Here is a 24,958-nt window from a genome sequence, read left to right as displayed (position 1 = left end):
CAACAGTGTAAAAGTGTTCCTATTTCTCCACATCCTCTCCAGCACCTGTTGTTTCCTGACTTTTTAATGATGGCCATTCTAACTGGTGTGAGATGGTATCTCACTGTGGTTTTGATTTGCATTTCTCTGATGGCCAGTGATGATGAGCATTTTTTCACATGTCTTTGGCTGCATAAATGTCTTGTTTTGAGAAGTGGCTGTTCATATCCTTCACCCACTTGTTGATGGGGTTGTTTGTTTTTTTCTTGTAAATTTGTTTGAGTTCATTGTAGATTCTGGATATTAGCCCTTTGTCAGATGAGTAGACTGCAAAAATTTTCTCCCATTCTGTAGGTTGCCTGTTCACTCTGATGGTAGTTTCTTTTGCTGTGCAGAAGCTCTTTAGTTTAATTAGATCCCATTTGCCAATTTTGGCTTTTGTTGCCATTGCTTTTGGTGTTTTAGTCATGAAGTCCTTGCCCATGCCTATGTCCTGAATGGTACTGCCTAGGTTTTCTTCTAGAGTTTTTATGGTTTTAGGTCTAACATGTAAGTCTTTAATCCATCTTGAATTAATTTTTGTATAAGGTGTAAGGAAGGGATCCAGTTTCAGCTTTCTACATATGGCTAGCTAGGTTTCCCAGCGCCATTTATTAAATAGGGAATAATTTCCCCATTTCTTGTTTTTGTCAGGTTTGTCAAAGATCAGGTAGTTGTAGATATGCAGCATTATTTCTGAGGGCTCTGTTCTGTTCCATTGGTCTATATCTCTGTTTTGGTACCAGTACCATGCTATTTGGGTTACTGTAGCCTTGTAGTATAGTTTGAAGTCAAGTAGCGTGATGCCTCCAGCTTTCTTCTTTTGGCTTGTTCTTTTGACTTGGCAATGTGGGCTGTTTTTTGGCTCCATATGAACTTTAAAGTAGTTTTTCCCAATTCTGTGAAGAAAGTCATTGGTAGCTTGATGGGGATGGCATTGAATCTATAAATTACCTTGGGCAGTATGGCCATTTTCACGATATTGATTCTTCCTACCCATGAGCATGGAATGTTCTTCCATTTGTTTGTATCCTCTTTTATTTCACTGAGCAGTGGTTTTTAGTTCTCCCTGAAGAGATCCTTCACGTCCCTTGTAAGTTGGATTCCTAGGTATTTTATTCCCTTTGAAGCAATTGTGAATGGGAGTTCACTCGTGACTTGGCTCTATGTCTGTTATTGGTGTATGAGAATGCTTGTGATTTTTGCACATTGATTTTGTATCCTGAGACTTTGCTGAAGTTGCTCATGAGCTTAAGGAGATTTTGGGCTGAGACGATGGGGTTTTCTAGATATACAATCATGTCATCTGCAAACAGGGACAATTTGACTTCCTCTTTTCCTAATTGAATACCCTTTATTTCCTTCTCCTTCCTGATTGCCCTGGCCAGAACTTCCAACACTATGTTTAATAGGAGTGGTGAGAGAGGGCATCCCTGTCTTCTGCCAGTTTTCAAAGAGAATGCTTCCAGTTTTTGCCCATTCAGTATGACATTGGCTGTGGGTTTGTCATAAATGGCTCTTGTTATTTTGAGATACATCCCATCAATACCTAATTTATTGAGAGTTTTTAGCATGAAGGGCTGTTGAATTTTGTCAAAGGCCTTTTCTGCATCTGTTGAGATAATCATGTGGTTTTTGTCTTTGGTTCTGTTTATATGCTGGATTACTTTTATTGATTCACGTATGTTGAACCAGCCTTGCATCCCAGGGATGAAGCCCACTTGATCATGGTGGATAAGCTTTTTGATGTGCTGCTGGATTCAGTTTGCCAGTACTTGATTGAGGATTTGTGCATCGATGTTCATCAGGGTTATTGTTGTAAAATTCTCTTTTTTTGTTTTGTCTCTGCCAGGCTTTGGTATCAGGATGATGCTGGCCTCATAAAATGTGTTAGGGAGGATTCCCTCTTTTTCTGTTGATTGGAATAGTTTCAGAAGGAATGGTACCAGCTCCTCCTTGTACCTCTGATAGAATTTGGCTGTGAATCCGTCTGGTGCTGGACTTTTTTTGGTTCGTAAGCTATTAATTATTGCCTCGATTTCAGAGCTTGTTATTGGTCTCTTCAGAGATTCAACTTCTTCCTAGTTTAGTCTTGGGAGAATGTATGTATCGAGGAATTTATCCATTTCTTCTAGATTTTCTAGTTTATTTTCGTAGAGGTGTTTATAGTATTCTCTGATTGTAGTTTGTATTTCTGTGGGATCGGTGGTGATATCCCCTTTATCATTTTTTATTGCATCTATTTGATTCTTCTCTCTTTTCTTCTTTATTAGTCTTGCTAGCGGTCTATCAATTTTGTTGATCTTTTCAAGAAACCAGCTCCTGGATTCATTGATTTTTTGAAGGGTTTTGTGCATCTGTATTTCCTTCAGTTCTGCTCTGATCTTAGTTATTTCTTGCCTTCTGCTAGCTTTTGAATGTGTTTGCTCTTGCTTCTCTGGTTCTTTTAATTGTGATGTTAGGGTGTCCATTTTAGATCTTTCCTGCTTTCTCTTGTGGGTATTTAGTGCTATAAATTTCCCTCTACACACTGCTTTGAATGTGTCCCAGAGATTCTGGTATGTTGTGTCTTTGTTCTCGTTGGTTTCAAAGAACATCTTTATTTCTGCCTTCATTTCGTTATGTACCCAGTGGTCATTCAGGAGCAGGTTGTTCAGTTTCCATGTAGTTGAGCGGTTTTGGGTGAGTTTCTTCATCCTGAGTTCTAGTTTGATGCACTGTGATCTGAGAGACAGTTTGTCATAATTTCTGTTCTTTTACATTTGCAGGGGAGTGCTTTACTTCCAACTATGTGGTCCATTTTGGAATAGATGAGGTGTGGTGCTGAAAAGAATGTATATTCTGTTGATTTTGGGTGGAGAGTTCTGGAGATGTCTATTAGGTCTGCTTGGTGCAGAGCTGAGTTCAATTCCTGTATATCCTTGTTAACTTCCTGTCTCATTGATCTGTCTAATGTCACTGTCACTGTCAAGTGGGGTGTTAAAGTCTCCCATTATTATTGTGTGGGAGTCTAAGTCTCTTTGTAGGTCTCTAAGGACTTGCTTTATGAATCTGGCTGCTCTTGTATTGGGTACATATATATTTAGGATAGTTATGTCTTTTTGTTGAATTGATCCCTTTATCATTATGTAATGGTCTTCTTTGTCTCTTTTGATCTTTGTTGGTTTAAAATCTGTTTCATCAGAGATTAGGATTGCAACCCCTGCCTTATTTTGTTTTCCATTTGCTTGGGAGATCTTCCTCCGTCCCTTTATTTTGAGCCTATGTTTGTCTCTGCATGTGAGATGGGTTTCCTGAATACAGCACACTGATGGGTCCTGACTCTTTATCCAGTTTGCCAGTTTGTGTCTTTTAATTGGAGCATTTAGCCCATTTACATTTAAGGTTAATATTGTTATGTGTGAATTTGGTCCTGTCATTATGATGTTAGATGGTTATTTTGCTCTTTAGTTGATGCATTTTCTTCCTAGCCTTTACAATTTGGCATGTTTTTGCAGTGACTGGTACTGGTTGTTTCTTTCCATGTTTAGTGCTTCCTTCAGGAGCTCTTTTAGGGCAGGCCTGGGTGGTGACAAAATCTCTCAGCATTTGCTTGTCTGTAAAGTATTTTATTTCTCTTTCACTTGTGAAACTTAGTTTGGCTGGATATGAAATTCTGGGTTGAAAATTCTTTTCTTCAAGAATGTTGTATGTTGGTCCCCACTGTCTTCTGACTTGTAGGGTTTCTGCTGAGAGATCAGCTGTCAGTCTGATGGGCTTCCCTTTGTGGGTAACCTGAGATTTCTCTCTGGCTGCCCTTAACATTTTTTCCTTCATTTCAACTTTGGTGAATCTGACAATTATATGTCTTTGAGTTGCTGTTCTCGAGGAGTATCTTTGTGGCATTCTCTGTATTTCCTGAATTTGTATGTTTGCCTGCCTTGCTAGATTGGGGAAATTCTCCTGGATAATATCCCGCAGAGTGTTTTCCAACTTGGTTCCATTCTGCCCATCACTTTCAGGTACACCAATCAGATATAGATTTGGTCTTTTCACATAGTCCCATATTTCTTGGAGACTTTGTTCGTTTCTTTTTATTCTTTTTTCTCTAAACTTCTTGCTTCATTTCATTCATTTGATCTGCCGTCACTGATACCCTTTCTTCCAGTTGATCGAATTGGCTACGTGCATTCGTCACATAGTTCTCGTGCTGTGGTTTTCAGCTCCATCAGTTCCTTTAAGGACTTCTCTGCACTAGTTATTCTAGTTAGCCATTCGTCTAATTTTTTTTCAAGGTTTTTAACATCTTTGCTATGGGTTTGAACTTCCTCCTTTACCTTGGAGTAGTTTGATCATCTGAAGCCTTGTTCTCTCAACTTGTCAAAGTCATTCTCTGTCCAGCTTTGTGCTGTTGCTGGTGAGGAGCTGTGTTCCTTTGGAGGAGGAGAGGTGCTCTGCTTTTTAGAGTTTCCAGTTTTTCTGCTGTTTTTTCCCCATCTTTGTGGTTTTATCTACCTTTGGCCTTTGATGATGGTAACGTACAGATAGGGTTTTGGTGTGGATGTCCTTTCTGCTTGTTAGTTTTCCTTCTAACAGTCAGGACCCTCAGCTGCAGGTCTGTTGGAGTTTGCTGGAGGTCCACTCCAGACCCTGGTTGGTTGGGTATCAGCAGCGGAGGCTGCAGAACAGCAGATATTGGTGAACAGCAAATGTTGCTGCCTGATCGTTCCTTTGGAAGTTTTCTCTCGGAGGAGTACCCGGCTGTGTGAGTTGTCAGTCAGCCCCTACTAGGGGGTGCCTCCCAGTTAGGGTACTTGGGGTCAGGGACCCACTTGAGGAGGCAGTCTGTCCATTCTCAGATCTCCGGCTGCGTGCTGGGAGAACCACTACTCTCTTCAAAGCTGTCAGACAGGGACATTTAAGTCTGGAGAGGTTTCTGCTGCCTTTTGTTTGGCTATGCCCTGTCCCCAGAGGTGGAGTCTGCTGAGGCAGGCAGGCCTCCGTGAGCTGCAGTGGGCTCCACCCAGTTCAAGCTTCTCGGCTGCTTTGTTTACCTACTCAAGCCTCGGCAATGCCGGGCACCCCTCCCCCAGCCTTGCTGCCACCTTGCAGTTCGATCTCAGACTGCTGTGCTAGCAATGAGCGAGGCTCTGTGGGCGTAGGACCCTGCGAGCCAGGTGCGGGATATAATCTCCTAGTGTGCTGTTTGCTGAGACTGTTGGAAAAGCGCAGTGTTAGGGTGGGAGTGACCTGATTTTCCAGGTGCCGTCTGTCACCCCTTTCTTTGACTAGGAAAGGGAATTCCCTGACCCCTTGCGCTTCCTGGGTGAGGCGATACCTCGTCCTTCTTTGGCTCATGCTTGGTGCGCTGCACCCACTATCCTGCAGCCACTGTCCGACACTCCCCAGTGAGATGAACCTGTTACCTCAGTTGGAAATGCAGAAATCTCCGGTCTTCTGTGTCACTCATGCTGGGAGCTGTAGACTGGAGCTGTTCCTATTTGGCCATCTTGGCTCCACCCCCCTACTTTTGAGATTTTAAACTTGGGATGCCTTTCATTCATTTTACTCAAGTATTAATTTGAGTAAAAAGTCATGTATGTGCATGAAGTATTAGCTGCAGGGGTGGCTTTCTTCTTCATAACTTTGCTCATAATAGCTTTGTTTGTTTGTTTGTTTGTTTGTTTATTTTTGAGACAGGGTCTCGCTCTGTCACCCAGGCTGGAGTGCAGTGACATGATCTTGGCTCACTGCAACCTCTGCTTCCCAGGTTCAGGTGATTCTCCTGCCTCTGCCTCTTGAGTAGCTGGAATTACAGGCATGTGCTACCATGCCTGGCTAAGTTTTGTGTTTTTAGTAGAGACAGGGTTTCGCCATGTTGGCCAGGCTGATCTCGAACTCCTGACCTCAGGTGATCCGCCTGCCTTGGCTTCCCAAAGTGCTGGGATTACAGGCGTCAGCCACCATGCCCAGCCTGCTAATAATAACTTTAAAAAACCTAACATTTCATATTTGGATAGATAAATGCAGTACTCATATCCAATTGAAAGGGAAATACAACATTATTTAATAAACATATTACATCTAAATATTAATAAATTCCTATCTTATATGGTAAGTTAAAAAAAAAGAGAAGAGATTAAGCAGGGGCTTAGAAACATAAACAAATATCAACAAACTTTACAAAACTGAATGGATTAGCAGGGTGTTGGGGCACATGCTTGTAGTTCCAGCTCCTTGGAAGGCTGAAGCAGGAGGATCCCTTGAGCCTAGCCCAGGCAATAAAGCAAGACCCTATCTCTTAAAACAAAACAAAACAAAACAAAACAAAACAAAACAAAACAAAACAAAACAGAGACGATTGGAGGAAGACATAGAAACTAGAAAAGAAAGTGTAAAAAAAAACAAAAACACCCCAAAACTCACAGAAATTAAAGTGACTTTTTGAAAGTTGGGTTGTTTATTTATTGACTATGAGCATGACTGCTCTACAGTCAGAAAAGATAAAATCAAGGCTCAGATGGGGAAACGCATGGTGCTCCTTTTAGAACCATGCTCAGAAAGATTTGGTGGAGTTTAAACAAACAAGTTCAGACTTCTGTTGCCCTCTTTTATAGGAGTGAAAGAGAAAGGAAGGAAAGATTTACAAAGGTGTAAATCCCCTTCATCCCCTGGACCACAGAGGTATAGCAGAGAATGGTTCCTGTAAGACTTGAAAACGGAAAGTACAACATAGGTGCAATTTGTGACTAAGTATCACTTGTACAAAGAACTTAACTGATTAAAATATATCAATAAGTAATCTCTTGGGTGGTCATACAGGAATGCTTAAAACCTTAGACCCAGTTAATGGCAAAACAATGACCCTACATCTGTTTTATACACACACACACACACACACACACACACACACACACACACACACACACGTAACAGCCTTTCTTCATGGACTGTCTTAGTTCATCTCATTTTGAGGAAATAGTTGTTGAATGACTTCTGTGTGTTTCTGTGACATTGTATTAAGTATTCAAATACAGACTTAAAAAAGTAACTTCCTCTTATGGCTGTTATATTTTAATCTTCCTGGGACAGATCATTATCGATTACCTGTCAGTCTCCTTGGTGCCTCCATGATATCCCCTTGACACATCTCTATTGTTGTCTTCCACATTGCTTTGTGATGGCTTATGTTCGTTCATCTTCTTCTCCAGACTGTGAGCTTCTTGATAACAAGATCTTTGTTTCACTGTTTTGGGATTCTCAGATCTTAGCACAGTCCTAGAACATTTTATGTTCTTTTCAAACCTTCATTGAATGAATACATTAATGATTCTCAAGTATATATTTCAAGTGTTGACCTGTCCCCTAAATTCCAGCGCTGCTATCGTCATCTGCCTGTTGAATATTTCCATGAGTCTACTATCTTTCACAAACCCAAACTGCTTCTCTTCCGTGACAAATCAGCAGCCCCTTCTGGCTCCACTGTTTTTGAAGTAGGCCCCCTTAAAGCTGAAGATTCACAGTTTATTTGTCCATAGTTGCCCTATCTTAGCACCCTATTTTAAAATGTGTTTTTGTTATGCAGATTTTATAAGGGTCAAATCATGGCCTTCAAATCGATTTAGAGAAATTGAAATCTCGCAATGAATATCTCATGAGAAGAGAAGCATAATGAAGACTATAAAAAAGCAATGCATTTAAAAAGTAGCATGTAGCTCTTGTGTGTGTATAGCACAACAGAAGCTTAGAAGAGTGACGATATCTCCCAGGTGTCACACTTTTATTTTATATCCTTCAGTTATTTGTGGCAATGATGGAAACCATAACGATATCATTGACATCCTTAGAGTATTCATAACACTATTCTTAGCCCGCACGTGACCTTGCATTCCCTCAGACCTTTCACCATTTCTCTTTTAAACAAATTTTTAAATTTTCTAACAATCTCCAGTTTACAAGAAAGGCTACAGTACAGTCCAAAGAACTTTTTTTTTTTTTCCTGAACCATTTGAAAGTTAATTGCTAATCAGATGTTCTATCATCTATAAATACTTCTGTGTGTTTTTCCTACAAACCAGGTCACTTCCCTACAGGACCCTCATACAAGCATAAAAATCAGGAAAGTAACACTGATTACTTACTGATTACTTACTATTACTTACTATTCTTTTTTTTTTTTTTTTTTGAGCAGATCTCAACAGTGGGCTTAAAATCTTCACTAAACGATGTGTTGTCATTTCTAGAACACAGGTAGAATAGATGTAGCATAATTCTGTGTTTTTTTTTTTTTTTTTTAGGTGGAGTCTTGCTCTGTTGCCCAGGCTGGAGTGCAGTGGCGCAATCTTGGCTCATTGCAACCTCCACTTCCTGGGCTCAAGCAATTCTCCTGCCTCAGCCTCCCAAATAGCTGGGATGACAGGCACATGCCACCATGCCACATGCCACATGCCACACCTAATTTTTGTATTTTTAGTAGAGACAAGGTTTCACCATGTTGGCCAGGCTGGACTTGAGCTCCTGACCTCAGGTGATCCGCTCACCTCAGCCTCCCAAAGTGCTAGGATTACAGGCATAAGCCACCGCACCCAGCCAGATGTAGCATAATTCTTAAGGGCCCTAGGATTTTTGGAATGGTAAATAAGCACTGGCTTCAACTTCAAGTCACCAGCTGTCTTAGCCCCTAACAAGAGAGCCAGCCTGTCCTTTCAAGCTTTGAAGCCAAATATTGACTTCTTCCTTCTAGTTACAAATGTCCTAAATGGCATCTTTTCTCACTGAAGGCTGCTTTGTCTACATTGGAAATCTGTTGTTTAATGTAGCCACTTTCATCATGATCTTAAGTAGATTTTCTAGATAACTTGCTGCAGCTTCTGCATTAACCCTTGCTGCTTCACCTTGCACTTTTATGTTATGAAGACAGCCTCTTTCCTCAAACCTCATAAACCAGCCTCTGCTAGATTCCAACTTTTCTTCTGTAGTTTCCCCACTTCTCTCAGCCTTTATAGAATTGAAGAGTTAGGACTTTGCTCTAGATTAGGGTGGGGCTTAAAGAAATGTTGTGATTGGTTGGATCTTCTATCTAGATCACTCAGACTTTCTCCCTATCAGCAACACAGCTGTTTCACTGCTTTATCATTTGTGTGCTCACTGGAGTGGCGCTTTAGTCTCTTTCAAGAACTTTTCTTTGCATTCATAACTTGGCTAACTGTTTGGCACCAGAGGCCTAGCTTGTAACTTCTCTCAGCTTTTAACCTGCCACCCTTACTAAGATCAATCGTTTCTTTTGATTTAAAGTGACAGATGTGCGACTCTTCTTTCACTTAAACACTTAGAGGCCATTGTAGGGTTATTAATTGGCCTAATTTCAATATTGTGTCTGAGGGAATAGAGAGGCCCAAAGAGAGGGAGAGAGACAGGGGAACCACCTGTTGGTGAAGCAGTCAGAACACACACATTGGTTGATTAAGTTCACAGTCTTATGGGCATATTGTGTGGTTCCCCCAAACACTTACAGTAGTAACAGCAAAGATTACTTATTGATCATAGGTCATAATAATAGATAAAATAATAATTAAACAATTGAAATATTCTGAATTACCAAAATGTGATACAGAGATATGGTGTGAGCACATGTTGTTGGAAAAATGGTGGTGATAGCCTTGCTTAACACAGGGTTGCCACAAAACTTCAATTTGTAAAAAACATAATACCTGCAAAGCAAATAAAGGGAAGTGCAGTAAAACGAGGTTATACCTGTATATTAATAGGTGACTCCAATAAAGACTTCGGTAATCTATAACAAGGAGCCAACTAACAAATGGCAACTACAAAGATAGTTCTCGCACTGAAGCTAACAAAAACATCTACAAACTTTCAGCTGAAAAATCAAAAAAGTTTGAGTTGTTTAGGACTTTCTAACACCAGGGAATGAGACATATCTTTTTGTATGTAATAATAATGCAAGCCTGAAAATCTTCCAGTGACTCACAGAGTAATAACTGTGACAGAGGCTTTCTGAATTACACATGGTGAATTTTACAAAAACATAATATGTGGATGATGTTTACATAAGTTTATATCTTCTTCCATACTGTGTAATGTGGTTCTACAAATGTTTAGGCAATTAGGGTTTAGGAGGGTATAATTAAATGATTTATTATTCAATAATATGCTTGTGTTGGGACATTGTGGAATTTTACCTGCTACTGTTGTGAGGCCCAGAGCCAAATTTAATCTTATCTATTAGTGTACAATACACTTCTTAACCAGATTTTAAAGAAAATCTAGCCAAAGTTGTATGTGACTCATGTTGTATCTTCCTCCTGATGTTAGTTTTAACGCTTTAAGTTAGTAGTAGCTATGACTGATGCCACTGAAACTTTTAGTTCACTTGACTCCTCTATATAGCCCATGGATACCCAGTGTAGTACATTGATTTGGTTTTATGACTATTGACAACATTTTTTTTTAATGTTTTATTTTTTTTGGAATTTTATTTTTTATTATTTTTTATTTTTTTATTTTTATTATTATACTTTAGGTTTTAGGGTACATGTGCACAATGTGCAGGTTTGTTACATATGTATCCATGTGCCATGTTGATTTCCTGCACCCATTAACTCGTCATTTAGCATTAGGTATATCTCCTAATAACATTTTCTAATTTATGGAGGTTGACATGGAGAGCTGGGATTTAATCCAGATATTCTGGCTACAATCCCAATAAGAAATGGGTTATTCTTATCCTTCATTCATGTATTCATTCATTCATATCATTCATTCATTCATTGTTTACACAGGAGTGTGTTGGTACCTATGATGTACCAGGTATTTTTCTAGCCACGGGAGGCATATCAACAAACGAAAGTGATAAGAACCCCTACCCTGTGGAGCTTACATTCCAGTGGGGCAGAGGGGAAACAATGGCAGATAACATAATAAGTAAATTCTGTAGTATATTAGGTGATATATAAGTAAATTCTGTAGTATATTCTGTAGTATATTAGGTGGTAGTAATGTATACTTGGAAAAAAGTAAGCAGGTAAATGGAATTGGGCATACCAATTTTATACCTCTTTGGAGGGAGAAATGAATTAATTTTTCAATTTTATCTCATAAATTATGTCAAAATAATAGGTTTTGTCCCAAGCCTTTCCAAGCAGGTAGCTTGGAACAAGTGTTCTGCTCTTCTCCTCTCTCCCCACTCCTCAGAACATTGCTATAAAAGATAGCTAAATTACAAGATCAACTTACAGAGTCCTACTTAATTCATTATGTAGCTCAACTGTGGTTCAAATCTAGTAGTGTTATAGATCTAACCAGTCCTTACAGTGGGTTTTCTCCCCAGTCTGGTAAACTGTATTCCATGCTCCAGCTGCAGGTGACAGGAACCTCATCCTTTCATGCTGCTCTTTTAGCTTTGGGAGTAAGCAACTCCCTCTCCCTCCACATTATCCAATATTGTGCAGCAGAGACTTCCTTCCGTTAAAGATACTGATAGTGGCTCCTCCACTGCTAGAAGCAGGAGGATGATCTTGGGGAATGATTATGGATTTAAAGGAGGAAGAGATAGTAGCATAGGCTTCTGTTTTCACAGGAAATAGGAAGGTTGACAGTTGGAAGAAATTGTAGAGGAGTCCCAGCTGGGATCAGTGACAGGAGGGAGGAAAAGGGAGGCCCTGGTCTCACAGGAAGTTTGAGTTATTGGGATGTTTATGAGTCAAGGATGGTCACTTATCACCCAGTATGTAGGTTTCTGTAGATAAATTCCTGAGATGGATTTACCTATGTCTTCTTGCTTGATTTCTTTTTTGCTTTTTCTTTCTTTCTCCCTTTCCCTTTCCTTTTCCTTTCCCAGGGTATTGCTCTTTTGCCCAGGCTGGAGTGCAGTGTGCAATCATAGCTCACTGCAGGCTCAAACTCATAGGCTCAAGTGATCCTCTTGCCTCAGTCTTCTGGGTAGCTAAGACCACAAGTATGCACCACTATGCCTATCTAATTTTTTAATGTTTTTGTAGGGATGGGATTTTGCTATTTTGTCCCGGCTGGTCTTAAGCTCCTGGCCTCAGGTGATCCTTCCATCTTGGCCTCCCAAAATGCTGAGATTATAGGTGTAAGCCACTGTGCCTGGCCTCACTTAATTTTCATAAAGTCTGAAATTATTATCTACTCTAAGTTTGGCAAGCAACTGGTTGTTTAGAATTTAGTAATAATTTTTTGAAAAGATATAATGGATACAATTTTTACATATTTGTTTAATAGCATCCTCACAAAGAAATTTTTAAATTTCTTTTATAAAATTCTGATTATTTTACAGCCCTGGTGTACTCTTAATTTTAAAATATATTTCTTTTTTAATACATTATTTTTCATAAAGGCTTTATAATCAGCATGTTTTTATTAGTTTTTAAAAATATTGTACTACTAATATTGTTGCATAACTTCAAAAATTATCATTTAGTAGCCATATAATACTGGCTAATAATTAACATAATATAATATAATATAATATGTAGTCTATTGATAAATAGGTATTTGAGTGTTTGTCTGTTTGCCTTGTATTATACTAGGAAATGTGGCTTGCCAAAATAAATGCATTATGCTTTCAGTTAGCTTATAGTCTCATTCATAAAGCAATGTAGATACAATGCAGGAAGGATAAGGTGAAATCTGCCTTTGCAAAGGGATTTTTAATTTGGAAAAAGGGATTGGCGGGACAATGAGATAGAAGCCTTTACAGAAAAACTAGATGGCTTTGTGGAGAAAGAGAATTTAACTAGTTATTACCAGTTCAACCGCTACATCCCCATTCAGACCATCAGCATGCTGTGTGTCTTCCTTTTTCCCTGCTTTCCCCTTGCAATCTATTTGCTATACAAGTGCCACACTAAAAAGCAATTCAGATCAAGTGACTCCTCTGTTCAGAACCCACCAGTTGTTTTCTCAGGTCGTTTATAATGAACCCCTCAGTCTTTAATGATATAGCCTACAAAGTTCTGCATGATCCGCCCCTTGGCTGCCTCTCTAACCTGATTTCTGACTTGTGTTTTCCTTACACACACTGTCTCTTGACGCTGGCCGCATTCCTGTACCTCACACACTCCCAGCATGCTCTCACATTACAATCTTTGTAATTGCCATTCCCTCCACCTTGAAAGTTTGTCTCTGCAGTATTTCCCTGGCTTGCTGTCATTTCCTTTGGATCTCTGCTCACATGTTGCCTCCTTAGAGAGGGCCTTCCTGAAAATGATAGAAGTGTTTTTTTTTTATTATTATTATACTTTAGGTTTTAGGGTACATGTGCACACTGTGCAGGTTTGTTACATATGTATCCATGTGCCATGTTGTTTTGCTGCACCTATTAACTCGTCATTTAGCATTAGGTATATCTCCTAATGCTGTCCCTCCCCGCTCCCCCCACCCCACAACAGTCCCCGGAGTGTGATGTTCCCCTTCCTGTGTCCATGAGTTCTCATTGTTAGAAGTGTTTTTTTTTGGAGCACATCCCCTCACTCCCCAGCTCCTCTCCAGTGTATTTTTCTCCATAGCATCTTTCCGCCTGACCTTGTATTTCTATATCTTTTTGCTTTTTATCTTCTGGAAAACAAGCTCCATGAGATCACACAGGGATTTTGCTTTATTTCTCACTGCATGTCCCCTCCTAATACAGTTCCTGGAATACGGGTGGGGCTTCATAAATATTTGTTGGGTAAATGAAAGAATATATTAAAATATTATTGTAAACCTTTTTTCTTTCCATGATTTGATGATGTGGAATTGAAAACAGGTCTACATAGATGATAATGATATAATCAACAGCATTCCTGAGTACGTTTAGGATCAGCACTTAGTCTAGAAAAGATCTGTCTTCTGCCCTCCTTTCCCATCCATGCACATCCACTGCCTTTAGGATCAAACCCAATCTCCTTCATCTGGCAGTCAGGGCCTTCTGAGACCTCATCTCTGTTGATCTTTCTAGCTTTACTTCTACCAAGTCGTTCCCCTCATAACTGCATGTCATACTGAGTGGCTTATAGTTCCCCTCCTGTGGCCCTTGCAGATATTTCTTGCATTGCTTTTCATTTGTCACTTACTTGTTTATGGGTTTCTCCTCACAGTGCATAAGCTCTTCAAAGGAAGAGGCCTGATATATCTTTGCATTTCTGGGATCTAGCATAGTTCTTGTATATTGTAGATGGTCAATAAATACTTATTCAATATAAAAGATGTTTTTTGCCTCCCAAAGACTAGTGGTAACTTGAAATGGTTGGATATAGGACAGATAAACTGATAGAAGCAGTTTTACCTCATTAGAGGGCTTGGATATAAGTATGTCCAGGGACAAATATAGTAAAAAAGAGAGCAGTATTATAATATCCTTTAAAAAAAAAAAAAAGAGACAGGGTCTTGCTGTGTTGCCGAGGCTGGTGCCATTATGGCTCACTGTAACCTCAAACTCCTGGGCTCAAACAGTTCTCCTCCTTCAGCCTCCTGAATAGCTAGGACTACTGGCGTGTGCCACCATGGCAGCTAATTAAAATTTTTTTTTTTTTTTTTGGTAGAAATGGGTTCTCACTATGTTGCCCAGGCTGGTCTCAAATTCCTGGCCTCAAGTGATCCTCCCATCTCAGCATCTCAAAGTGCTGAGATGACAGGCGTGAGCCACTGTACCTGGCTAGAATATCCTAACTTTTAGCAAAATCATACCTGAGATGAGGAAGGATGGCATATAACATGATTGAACCAGCACACTTAACTAAGAAAGATAGCCTGAGTGGAAGGAAGGGTTATTTGAAAGGCATTATTTAGAAAGAAGGGGAGCCATTTGGCAGTGGACTGACTATGTGGGCATCAGTCCTTTATTTAGTCCGTGAGAGTCATGCGAGGTGGTGAGCCTGCTGATAATGAGGAAATAATACAGAGGGGAGAATTCACGGGAGTGATGACACATTCATGTTCTTGCTATTTTGGACTTACTAACAACGTGAGTGTTGAGGGTTAGGGTAGTGTTAGCCTGGCTGCTCCTGGTTCGGGAAAGAGTGCTATGAAAATTGAGACACATCTGTCTAGTGTATAGGAGAAGAAAATGGCTGTATTTGGTTCTATATATTTGTCATGCCTGGTTGATGGTTTGTATTTTCTATAGTGATTTGTGAGTGACAATGGATCTATATTCAATTGACCCAGTATAGTTGAACGTGTGAAAATATTTTATGTAATTTTACTAATATATATTTTGTTAAAATATGACCATATAGAATCTACTAGGCTATAGGTGTTGAAAGATAACATTTTTTTTTTTTCTAAATCAGGTTTGTTACAAAAGGAGAAAGTGGCAGTTGAAGCATTTCAGATTTGCTGCCTTCTCCTGCCTCCTGAAAATAGGAGAAAGTTACAGCTATTGATGAGGATGATGGCAAGGATTTGCTTAAACAAAGAGATGCCACCCCTGTGTGATGGCTTTGGTACCCGAACACTGGTAGGTTGATTTTTAACATCAGATATGACTTTTTGGAATGAAAGTCGACTGAGTAAGGTGTATTAGTTTGGGTGATCAGAGGGAAGTACAAAGCAGGCTTGCTTAAAAGAGCCACAGTCAGTGTCCACCCAGACTTGTGTCGTGCTTTTGGTCTAAATGTCTTAAAGAACATAATGAGAAATGAAGACTTGAGTAGGGGCAGACTCTGTAGAGAGATCTGCTACACTCTGTTCTCCCACTTAAAATTATTTTAAATTTATTCTTAATTGACAAATAATAATTGCATGTATTTATGGGGTACAATGTTTTAATTTATGTATACATTATAGAAAGAATCAATCAAGCTAATTAACAGATTCATTACCATACCGACTTATCTTTTTTTGTAATGAGATTGTTAAAAATCTATTCTTTTCACAGTTTTGAAATATACAATATGTTATTATAATTGTTGTCACCATGCTGTGCACTAGAGCACTAAGACTTGCTCCTTCTGTCTCACTGGATCTTTGTACCCTTTGACCAACATCTTCTATTTCCATGCCCCTGTATCCCCCAGCCTGTGGTAACTACCATCTAATCTCTGCTTCTACTGGCATATGTTTTTTTTTTTTTGTTTTTTTTTTTTTTTTTTTAGACGGAGTCTTGCTCTGTCGCCCAGGCTGGAGTGCAGTGGCGCGATCTCGGCTCACTGCAAGCTCCGCCTCCTGGGTTCACGCCATTCTCCTGCCTCAGCCTCTCTGAGTAGCTGGGACTACAGGCGCCCGCCACCACGCCCGGCTAATTTTTTTTTGTATTTTTAGTAGAGACAGGGTTTCACCGTGGTCTTGATCTCCTGACCTCGTGATCCGCCCGCCTTGGCCTCCCAAAGTGCTGGGATTACAAGCGTGAGCCACCGCGCCCGGCCTGGCATATGTTTTTAAAGAGAGTTTATTTTAGAATTTACTTACTAGTAAAATCTCTTAATTTTCCTCAAAAAATGTCTTGGAGCAAAACTGGTGCTTTAGTGGAATGTATGTGCTTTCCATATCCTGCTAAACCACTGTGTACTCCCTGGGGATTCACTGGCCCAGTTTTAGAAGTAATAGAGTAAGATCAGAGGAGCACTTAGTGCCCAGTAGGATTCTTGATCTCTATATTTTTTTGGAGTGAGTGGATGGTTAGGGAGGCTAATAGACCTTTTTGAAAAGCTGAAGAAAACTTTATTCTGCATATAAAATACATGTGCAAAACTTTGCATGCAGTTTCAAGGTGATCACAGAGTCCCTGGGGTCCATGGTCTCCAGGCAAAAAATTCTCTGCCTGTGTGTCTCTCTGTACATGTAAATGTAAGTGAAGATCATTTGCAGTGTGTTAATGAAATGAAGTCTTACTAAGCAGAATTACATGATTTTTTGCTTAAAGATTTTGAAGGAAGATTGTCAGCAATAAAAGTAGTAGGAAAAAACAAAACAAAACAAAAAAAGCCAGTCCAAAGAACAGTATTAAGAATGGAGTAGTTAGGCTGGGCGTGGTGGCTCACTCCTGTAATCCCAGCACTTTGGGAGGCCGAGGCAGGTGGATCACCTGAGGTCAGGAGTTCTAGACCAGCCTGACCAACATGGTGAAACCCCATCTCTATTAAAATTACAAAAATTAGCTGGGCATGGTGGTAGGTGCCTGTAATCCCAGCTACTCGGGAGGCTGGGGCAGGAGAATTGCTTGAACATGGGAGGCGGAGGTTAACAGTGAGCCGAGATCACACCATTGCACTCCAACCTAGGTTACAGAGCAAGACTCCTTCAAAAAAAAAAAGGAATAGTTAATATAAATTCCATGGAAATTATTACATTATATTGATTCTATAATATATTTTGCATTTCTGCCTGCCTCAAAGAGAGTCTTATCACTTAATGTACTTCTTGAAAAGTCCCATGGCTTTGTTCAAAGATGACTGTCAAATATACATAGAAAATCCTAGAGAAAATAAGCTAACTAGGAAAAGATGTAATGGTTAAGGCATGTGGACTGTGTTAGCGGTTTAAAGCAAATCAATAATGAAATTAGGATAAATAATAATTGACTAAATGGCTATAAAGTGCTTTGAACTTAATACTGCTACATGATTCAAGTCATGGTGATAATGAGTTTCAAAATTTGTTTTCATATATTTATATGTGTGTATGTGTGTATATATATATATATATGTATGTATATTTAAAATCATGTGTAAAAGGAGGTACCTTTAAAAATTGCTCAGATAAGCATCTCTCTGCAGTCTCTTAACAGGAAGATGCACATTTTGTTTGTTCTGGTTGTTGAGACCATCAACCCATCTGAGATGGCTGGGTACTCTTGGTAGAATATGCACCCTGTGCCTTAGACCATTTCTCATATTTGCCTTTTGCAAATTAGATTGCACTCAGTTCAGAAAAATACTCATCTGCGTTTACCCCCCACCCCACTCTTTTTTTAGATGGTTCAGACATTTTCCCATTGCATCTTGTGTTCCAAGGATGAAGTGGACTTGGATGAGTTATTAGCTGCTAGATTGGTAACGTTTCTGATGGACAATTACCAGGAAATTCTGAAAGTCCCTTTGGCCTTGCAGACCTCTATAGAGGAGCGTGTGGCTCATCTACGAAGAGTCCAGGTAAAGGAGAGGATATTATCAGTCCTATAAAATTGGCAATATAAAGTCACGTAAGCTTGCTAGGCTTCTTGGGGCATTTTATTATGAGGATTAAGTGAATTAATGTTTATAAAGTACTTACAACAGGTCTTGGCACATAGTAATCCCCTGCATGTGTTTGTATTATCATTGAAAAGTTTACAGAATGCACATTTGGTTTTGTTTTATCAATCCATGCGGCATATTTTTTATTGCTAATTCCTTGAATGAGTTTGTTCAGAATCTACATATACGTACTGATGGAAATGATTTTATGTGCAGTAAGTGTCTTGATTCATAATTGCCCTGTGATCTAGTTTAATATTCCCACTTTTTGCATGAAAAAGCTAAGGCACAAAGAACTTAAATAACTTTGTTTAAGGCCACAGAGCCAGAATTCTGACTGATGCAGTCAGCCTCTGTAATCAGTGCTCTAAACTATCATTCCATATTGCCTGTCTAAAAATCATAGTACAGTAGAAGAACACTGGCATGAGAGCCATGAAACCCTGGCCAAATTCCTAGCTGTATCCTTTCTGTCGTGTGACTCTGGGCAAATCCCTTAACCTCTTTGGATTTTAGTTTCTTTCCTCCGGCGTTAAAATGGGCTATTCTTTCTTTATAAAGTTGTGAAGATTAGAACACTGTACTTTGCAATTCCTAGGATGAATTTCTGACAAATGTCAGGTATTCTTTGAAAGGTAGCTGCTGCTGTTGTCATGGTGGTTATATAAAAACAATGCAAAAGAAGTGTAATATATTATTATCGTGTGGACCCCAAAGTGGGGTTTGTATGTCAGCCTGTGGGAGCAGAAACCTGGTAAAGGCAGGCAGAAGGTCCACTTGACTCATTCTGACTGATTGGACCTCTTCCCATTTGAGATCTTTTCGAGGCACCACAATTAAGGACCAGTGAACTGCCTCCTTCTGAGGTATTACAAAAATAATTAACTGTCCAGCTGTTTCTAGAAGGCAATTTTAAAATTAAATTTTTTTCTATTTTTTTGCAATTATCAACCTAACACATTGAAGAAACTTGGGAAATATAGAAAAAACACACCAAAAAGTATCAGAGTTACACTAAAATGTTTATAGTCAGTATTATAGTCTTTCAGATTTTTTCTTCTGTGTCTGTCTGCTGTTTATGTCCATGCCTACCTTACTTTCTTCCCTCTCTCCTCCCTCCCTGCCCTCCCTTCCTTCCTTCCCTCCTTCCCTCCTTCCTTCTTGCCTGCCTCCCTGCCTGCCTGCCTCCCTTCCTGCCCCTTATGTTCTCTTAACAATGAGAAAAAAATTCCCCCATCATTAAATATTGTTGATTGGCATGAGAATGGCCAAGAGCACAGATTCAGGAGCCTTTGAATTCATGACATGCCTTTTGTTAGCTGTGTGACCTTAGGCAAATTAGATAACATGTCTCTGCTTCAACATCTGTCCCAACATTTCTTTTTCTCATCTGTAAAATGGGAATAATAGTAGTTAATATTTACCTCATAGAGTTTTTCTGGGGAATTAAAACATGTGATTAAAATACATGTGGGCTTAATACATGTGAAATGCTCACAATAATGTTTATCACATTGTAAACCTACAATTAGTAGCTGCCTTTGTTGCTGGTATCATCATTATTGTTATATTATTCCATAATAATATTATTGGCAACATAGTGTTCCATAATATGGATATACCATAATTTATTTAAATGATACTTTTTGGTTGGTATTTAGATTGTTTCCATGCTTTTCCCCATTTTGGAAGCAGTATAGCAGTAAATATTTTTAAAGGTAGTTTTTTTTTGGCTAATCTATGATTATTTTCTAAGAATAAACTCCTAGGGGCAGCATTGCTTGGCCAAAGGCCATGAACATATTTTAAGTATCGATAGCATATTGCCAAATTTAGAGTGATCATTTCAACTTACATTTCTGTCAGTGGTATAAGAAAGTGAGTGTTCATTTGTTTGCCCCTTTGCCTACTTTGGATATTATCATTAACACTTGCATATACCTTTGCCACTTGCATGGGTGAAAAGTGTAATCTTAACTGCTGTTTTAGGTTAATTTTTTTTCCTCTGATATTTTCATGAGCCAAACCTAAAGAAAATAAAAATGAACAGAAATACTTCACCAAGTTTCTGCAAGGAAATGTTATAGCAGTGTATTAGTCTGTTCTCATGCTGCTAATAAAGACATACCCAAGACTGGGTAATTTGTAAAGGAAAGAGGTTTAATTGACTCAGAGTTCAGCATGGCTGGGGGGGCCCCAGGAAACTTACAATCATGGCAGAAGGGAAGCAAACACATCCTTCTTCATGAGGCAGCAGGAGAGAGAAGCACCGAGCAAAAGGGAGAAAAGTCCCTCATAAAACCATCAGATCTCATGAGAACTCACTATCATAAGAACAGCATGGGGGGAACCACCCCGTGATTCAGTTACCTCCCATCTCCCACAACAAGGGGATTATGGGAACTACATTTCAAGATGAGATTTGGGTGAGGACACAGCCAAACCATATCAAGCAATAACTGTGTTGCCCTGTATACTTGCTTGGTTTTTGTATTCACATGCATAGCACAGGCATATATTGTAGTAACTTAGCCTTGTGAGCCCTTTGCTATTACTTGAAGTTCAGAAGGCTGAGCTATGGTGATTCATTTAACTGCAGGTAAACATGATCTTGTGAAGAGACATTGCAGTGTGCTCTGAATAAAATCAATAGTGATTCATTTGTCCAGTTACCTTTTCTCTCTTGCAAGTACATATTAGAATTGCCAAGCACTGTTCCATTCAGCACTCAGAACCTATAGATCTTTGTTCTCTTGATTAGACTCCTAAGCCTCTACATTGTATCACATTTAGGGGAGTGCTTCTCTGAAAATTCAGTGTTGCTTGGATTATTCCAGTGATTGTTTTAGGACAGTTTCAGGGCTGACCCTGGGATACATTATTAGGTAGGCAATGTTTTTGACACAAGCCTTCTGTGATCCTCATCTGCAACCTTCTATTTCCAAGGACTCCAGGCTCTGAAATTAAATATTTTTAATGTATGTTCATTTATTCACAGGTCTTGGTTTCCTTTTTCCTCTTATTTTTCTCTTCTCCCTTATCCCTTCTGCAATGTCTGCACATTTGTTGTTTTACTTGATTCTCATGGGTAAGATGTTAGGAAGTGATTGTAGTACCCCTCTCTTCCTAAAAGCTTAGCTAAATGCGTGCCACTACCATCCCCAAGGCATTGAGAATCACACTCTTCAGATGTGGGAAGGCGCCCGGATAGTTCCAGTGGATATCCAACATTATCAATGTTTTGAATCATTTTAGTCAATGTGTTTAATTTATGCTTGAATTTCAGATCTTGTTAAAAGAGGGAATGCCGAGACCAACTCGGCCCTAGAGGAATTAAAGACACACACACAGAAATATAGAATGTGGAGTGGGAAATCAGGGGTCTCACGCCTTCAGAGCTGAGAGCTTTGAACAGAGATTTACCCACATATTTATTGACAGCAAGCCAGTCATAAGATTTACTAAAAGTATTCCTTGTGGGAAATAAAGGGATGAGCTCTGGCTAGTTATCTGCAGCATGAACATGTCTTTAAGGCACACAGATCGCTCATGCTATTGTTTGTGATTTAAGAATGCCTTAAGCAGTTTTCTGCCCTGGGTGGGCCAGGTGTTCCTTGCCCTCATTCCTGTAAACTGACAACCTTCCAGCATGGGCATCAAGGCCATCACGAGCATGTCACAGTTCTGCAGAGATTTTGTTTATGGCCAGATTTGGGGGCCTGTTCCCAACAAGGGCACAAGCTTTTTTTGTTATTGAAATGGCTCTTGGGTTTACAAAGGTAACATTCCAATTTAAAACCGTGGCTTTAAATGATAATATTTTGAAGTTATGGAAATACTTTTACTTTTCAATATAGAGTTTCCCCCAATCAAATTTTGAGGACTAACATGGCATCGCTACAGTACAAGGAGATATCCTGTATTTGATCTAAACTAATTCTTATAATTTATTTGAAAATATGCTATATTCTTTCACTACTAATCCTTTTGCCTCAGATAAAATACCCAGGAGCTGATATGGATATCACTTTATCTGCTCCATCATTTTGCCGTCAAATTAGTCCAGAGGAATTTGAATATCAAAGATCATATGGCTCTCAGGAACCTCTGGCAGCCTTGTTGGAGGAAGTCATAACAGATGCCAAACTCTCCAACAAAGAGAAGAAGAAGAAACTGAAGCAGGTAAAAGGATATTCTTTATAAGCCATTTTTTCTCCTCCCTATTGTTTTTATGTTTTGTTTTTTTAATTTTAATAGGCTTCATGTAAATCTCATCTTCTGAGCCATAGCAGTTTTCTAAGTATATTAGTCAGTTCATACATTCCAGAAGTCTCACTGATTTACACACTTGTGGTCAGTTTCCTAGATCTTTATTCTTCAGTGTAAATCTGTTACCATTGCCAAACTCTTCATTTATGGAACTATTCTCTAATATTTGTCCTTTGTTTTGGTATGTGGCATGATGTGAATTAGCAGAGCATCTGCTTTAATCTCAGAGAAGCTATCAGTGAGGGTAGATTTCTTCTCATGTTTTCGAAAGGCAAATCAGATGGAATTCACAGGTGTAAAATGTTTAGAGTTTAAAAGCCGTTGGTTTTAGCCACTATCAAATTAGTTTCTTGCCTCAGGTATCAGTACAAGTTTTTAGTTCCTCTTATGTTAGGGAACACAGCTTAGGGTTCCAGGGAATCGTTTTTAACTCACAATATGTTAATTTTGACTATTCATAGAGGTTGATCCATGATCAGGTGAGTGGTTTTTGTTTTTAAAGACTGAACTCTACATGGTTGGATTCAGGAAACACCGTACATGTAGGATTACACACAGAGCACCAGAGTTCTGGGCTTCTGATCGTATTATTCTCAGAGTAATTTTGGAGGAGAGTTTAGTGGTAAAGATCAACAGAAAGTATACTGCCTCTCTTTTAAGCTTTTCACAAAGTAATATACACCAGAATATTCCCTCTTCCATTTGAGCAGAAGCTGGTGGGGCTGAGTTGGAGAAACAGAGAAATGGTGAAATGTAATTGGGCCAAAATTTTATTTAACTGTGTAGAACAGAAGTTATTTTGAAGTCAGAGTTACTTGTGAATATTTAAAAAACGAGGTCTATTTATAGTTGGCAGTGGGGGGAATTTTAAGAAACATGATTAAAAGGGGAACTTATTTGAAGCTTAGATCAAAGGAAAGATGGATTAGCTCTATAGAAATTGGAATGAAATGTTTTAACAAAAATAAAAACAGGAAAATACAGGCTCAGAAACTCTTAAAATTTGGCTGCCTAATTTTATTGGCTTTTATGTGTCTTTTTTTACTCTTCTTGGACCATTCATTTTTTTTAGTTTCAGAAATCCTATCCTGAAGTCTATCAAGAACGATTTCCTACACCAGAAAGTGAAGCACTTCTGTTTCCTGAAAAATGCAAACCGAAACCACAGCTGCTAATGTGGGCACTAAAGAAGCCTTTCCAACCATTTCAAAGAACTAGAAGTTTTCGAATGTAATAATACTTCCACAGCAACAGGCACTAGAGACCACTGTTGTTGTTTTGAGTGAATGGTGGTTTGGAGAAAGACTTTGGTGGTGGAAGAAAGAAAAGCATAAAACAAAGACTACTGAAATATAGATAAAGATTGCCTTCGTTTTTAAAAATGTTTAACCATTAGTATTTTTATAAAACTCAATGCTATTTTTAAAGTGTATAAATTGGTTAAAATTTATGAGTCAAATATATAGTGGTAATGTTAACATGTTTGTAATTGTTACAGAATTTAAGGGTATTTTTATCTCTTTGCTTTCATTTTCATGGTGTTTATTAAATAATTGTGTATATACATTCTAGCTACTGATATCTTTAATATAGCCTTAAGACTTAATTTTAAGTCTTAAAAATAGTGTGTATACTTGAATAAGAAAGACACTGGGTACTGTTACTGTGATGCTATTGACTTAGTAGCCAATTATGATTTCTCCTGTATAAATTCCAGTTTTTATTGCTGCACATAAATTTTTTAATGCCTTATATTGTGATAGCTATGTCTTTTATTGCAGATTTATTGGATGTTATGACACATTTTACTAAAGCTAGTGTTTTTATAACATACATATTAGTTGATGTTTACCTATAAGTGGAGTAGATTTTCATCTGCCTGCAATGGTATAATTTCAGTCTTAGCTAAAAATGGAAAGTTGAACTGGATAAATTCTTTGGGTACCCTTAGACCTGTGATTCTAAGTCAAACGCAAATGGGTTAAATAAAATGAAACTACTTCCTTTATAAATATATTTTCATCCTTTTGAAGGTAAGTGAAATGTAAATAAACTTATTTTTTTTAAAAATGCCATACCTCGTGTCTCTTTTTTGGCATTTATTTAAATCAGTTAGAGAGCATCCTCAAATGCCTTTGCCAATGGTCTTCATCAGTCATTTATTTCTATGAGAAAATGAAAAGTAAGATTTGGGCTTTTGTACTGACTGGCCTTTAGGTGAGCACTTTGCCAATTTTTTAGCATTGCTTTGTCCTTTTGTAGAATTGTGGTGCACTTGGATTATGAAGCATCTGAAAGTCTTCCTCTGAGCACAATTACCTAAAAATCTGAGAGCAACACCCACTAATTGGCTTATAGTACTCCTTGGACTGATTTTTCCTTGCACTTAAGATTTGCTCCTGTTCTCTTGTAGCAAAATACCTCCTACATCTGATGTAGATTTTGCTTTTAAAAATGGACCAAAGTATTCCTTTTGGTTTGGGTACCACCTTACATTC

General features: G+C 38.7%; 1 protein-coding gene across 3 annotated transcripts in view; it reads left to right on the top strand.

The window, feature by feature from the left end:
• Positions 1-24,535, top strand: part of DEPDC1B (DEP domain containing 1B) — a 112,823-nt gene extending 88,288 nt beyond the window's left edge. The window contains exons 8-11 of one of the 3 annotated variants that reach the window (XM_003265968.4): positions 15,309-15,475; positions 17,931-18,107; positions 22,188-22,373; positions 23,533-24,535. In XM_003265968.4, the coding sequence (XP_003266016.2) occupies positions 15,309-15,475; positions 17,931-18,107; positions 22,188-22,373; positions 23,533-23,694 (692 nt within the window). In that variant the 3' untranslated portion in view covers positions 23,695-24,535. The remainder of the gene's footprint in view (positions 1-15,308; positions 15,476-17,930; positions 18,108-22,187; positions 22,374-23,532) is intronic. The other 2 variants (XM_003265969.4, XM_012497109.2) reach the window with 2 other exon arrangements.
• Positions 24,536-24,958: the final 423 nt, after the last annotated feature.

This window comes from Nomascus leucogenys, chromosome 18 (genome assembly GCF_006542625.1).
Source record: "Nomascus leucogenys isolate Asia chromosome 18, Asia_NLE_v1, whole genome shotgun sequence".
Taxonomy (NCBI): Eukaryota; Metazoa; Chordata; class Mammalia; order Primates; family Hylobatidae; genus Nomascus; species Nomascus leucogenys.
Note: the sequence above shows the minus strand (reverse complement) of the source record. Positions and strands in the feature narration are given on the sequence as shown.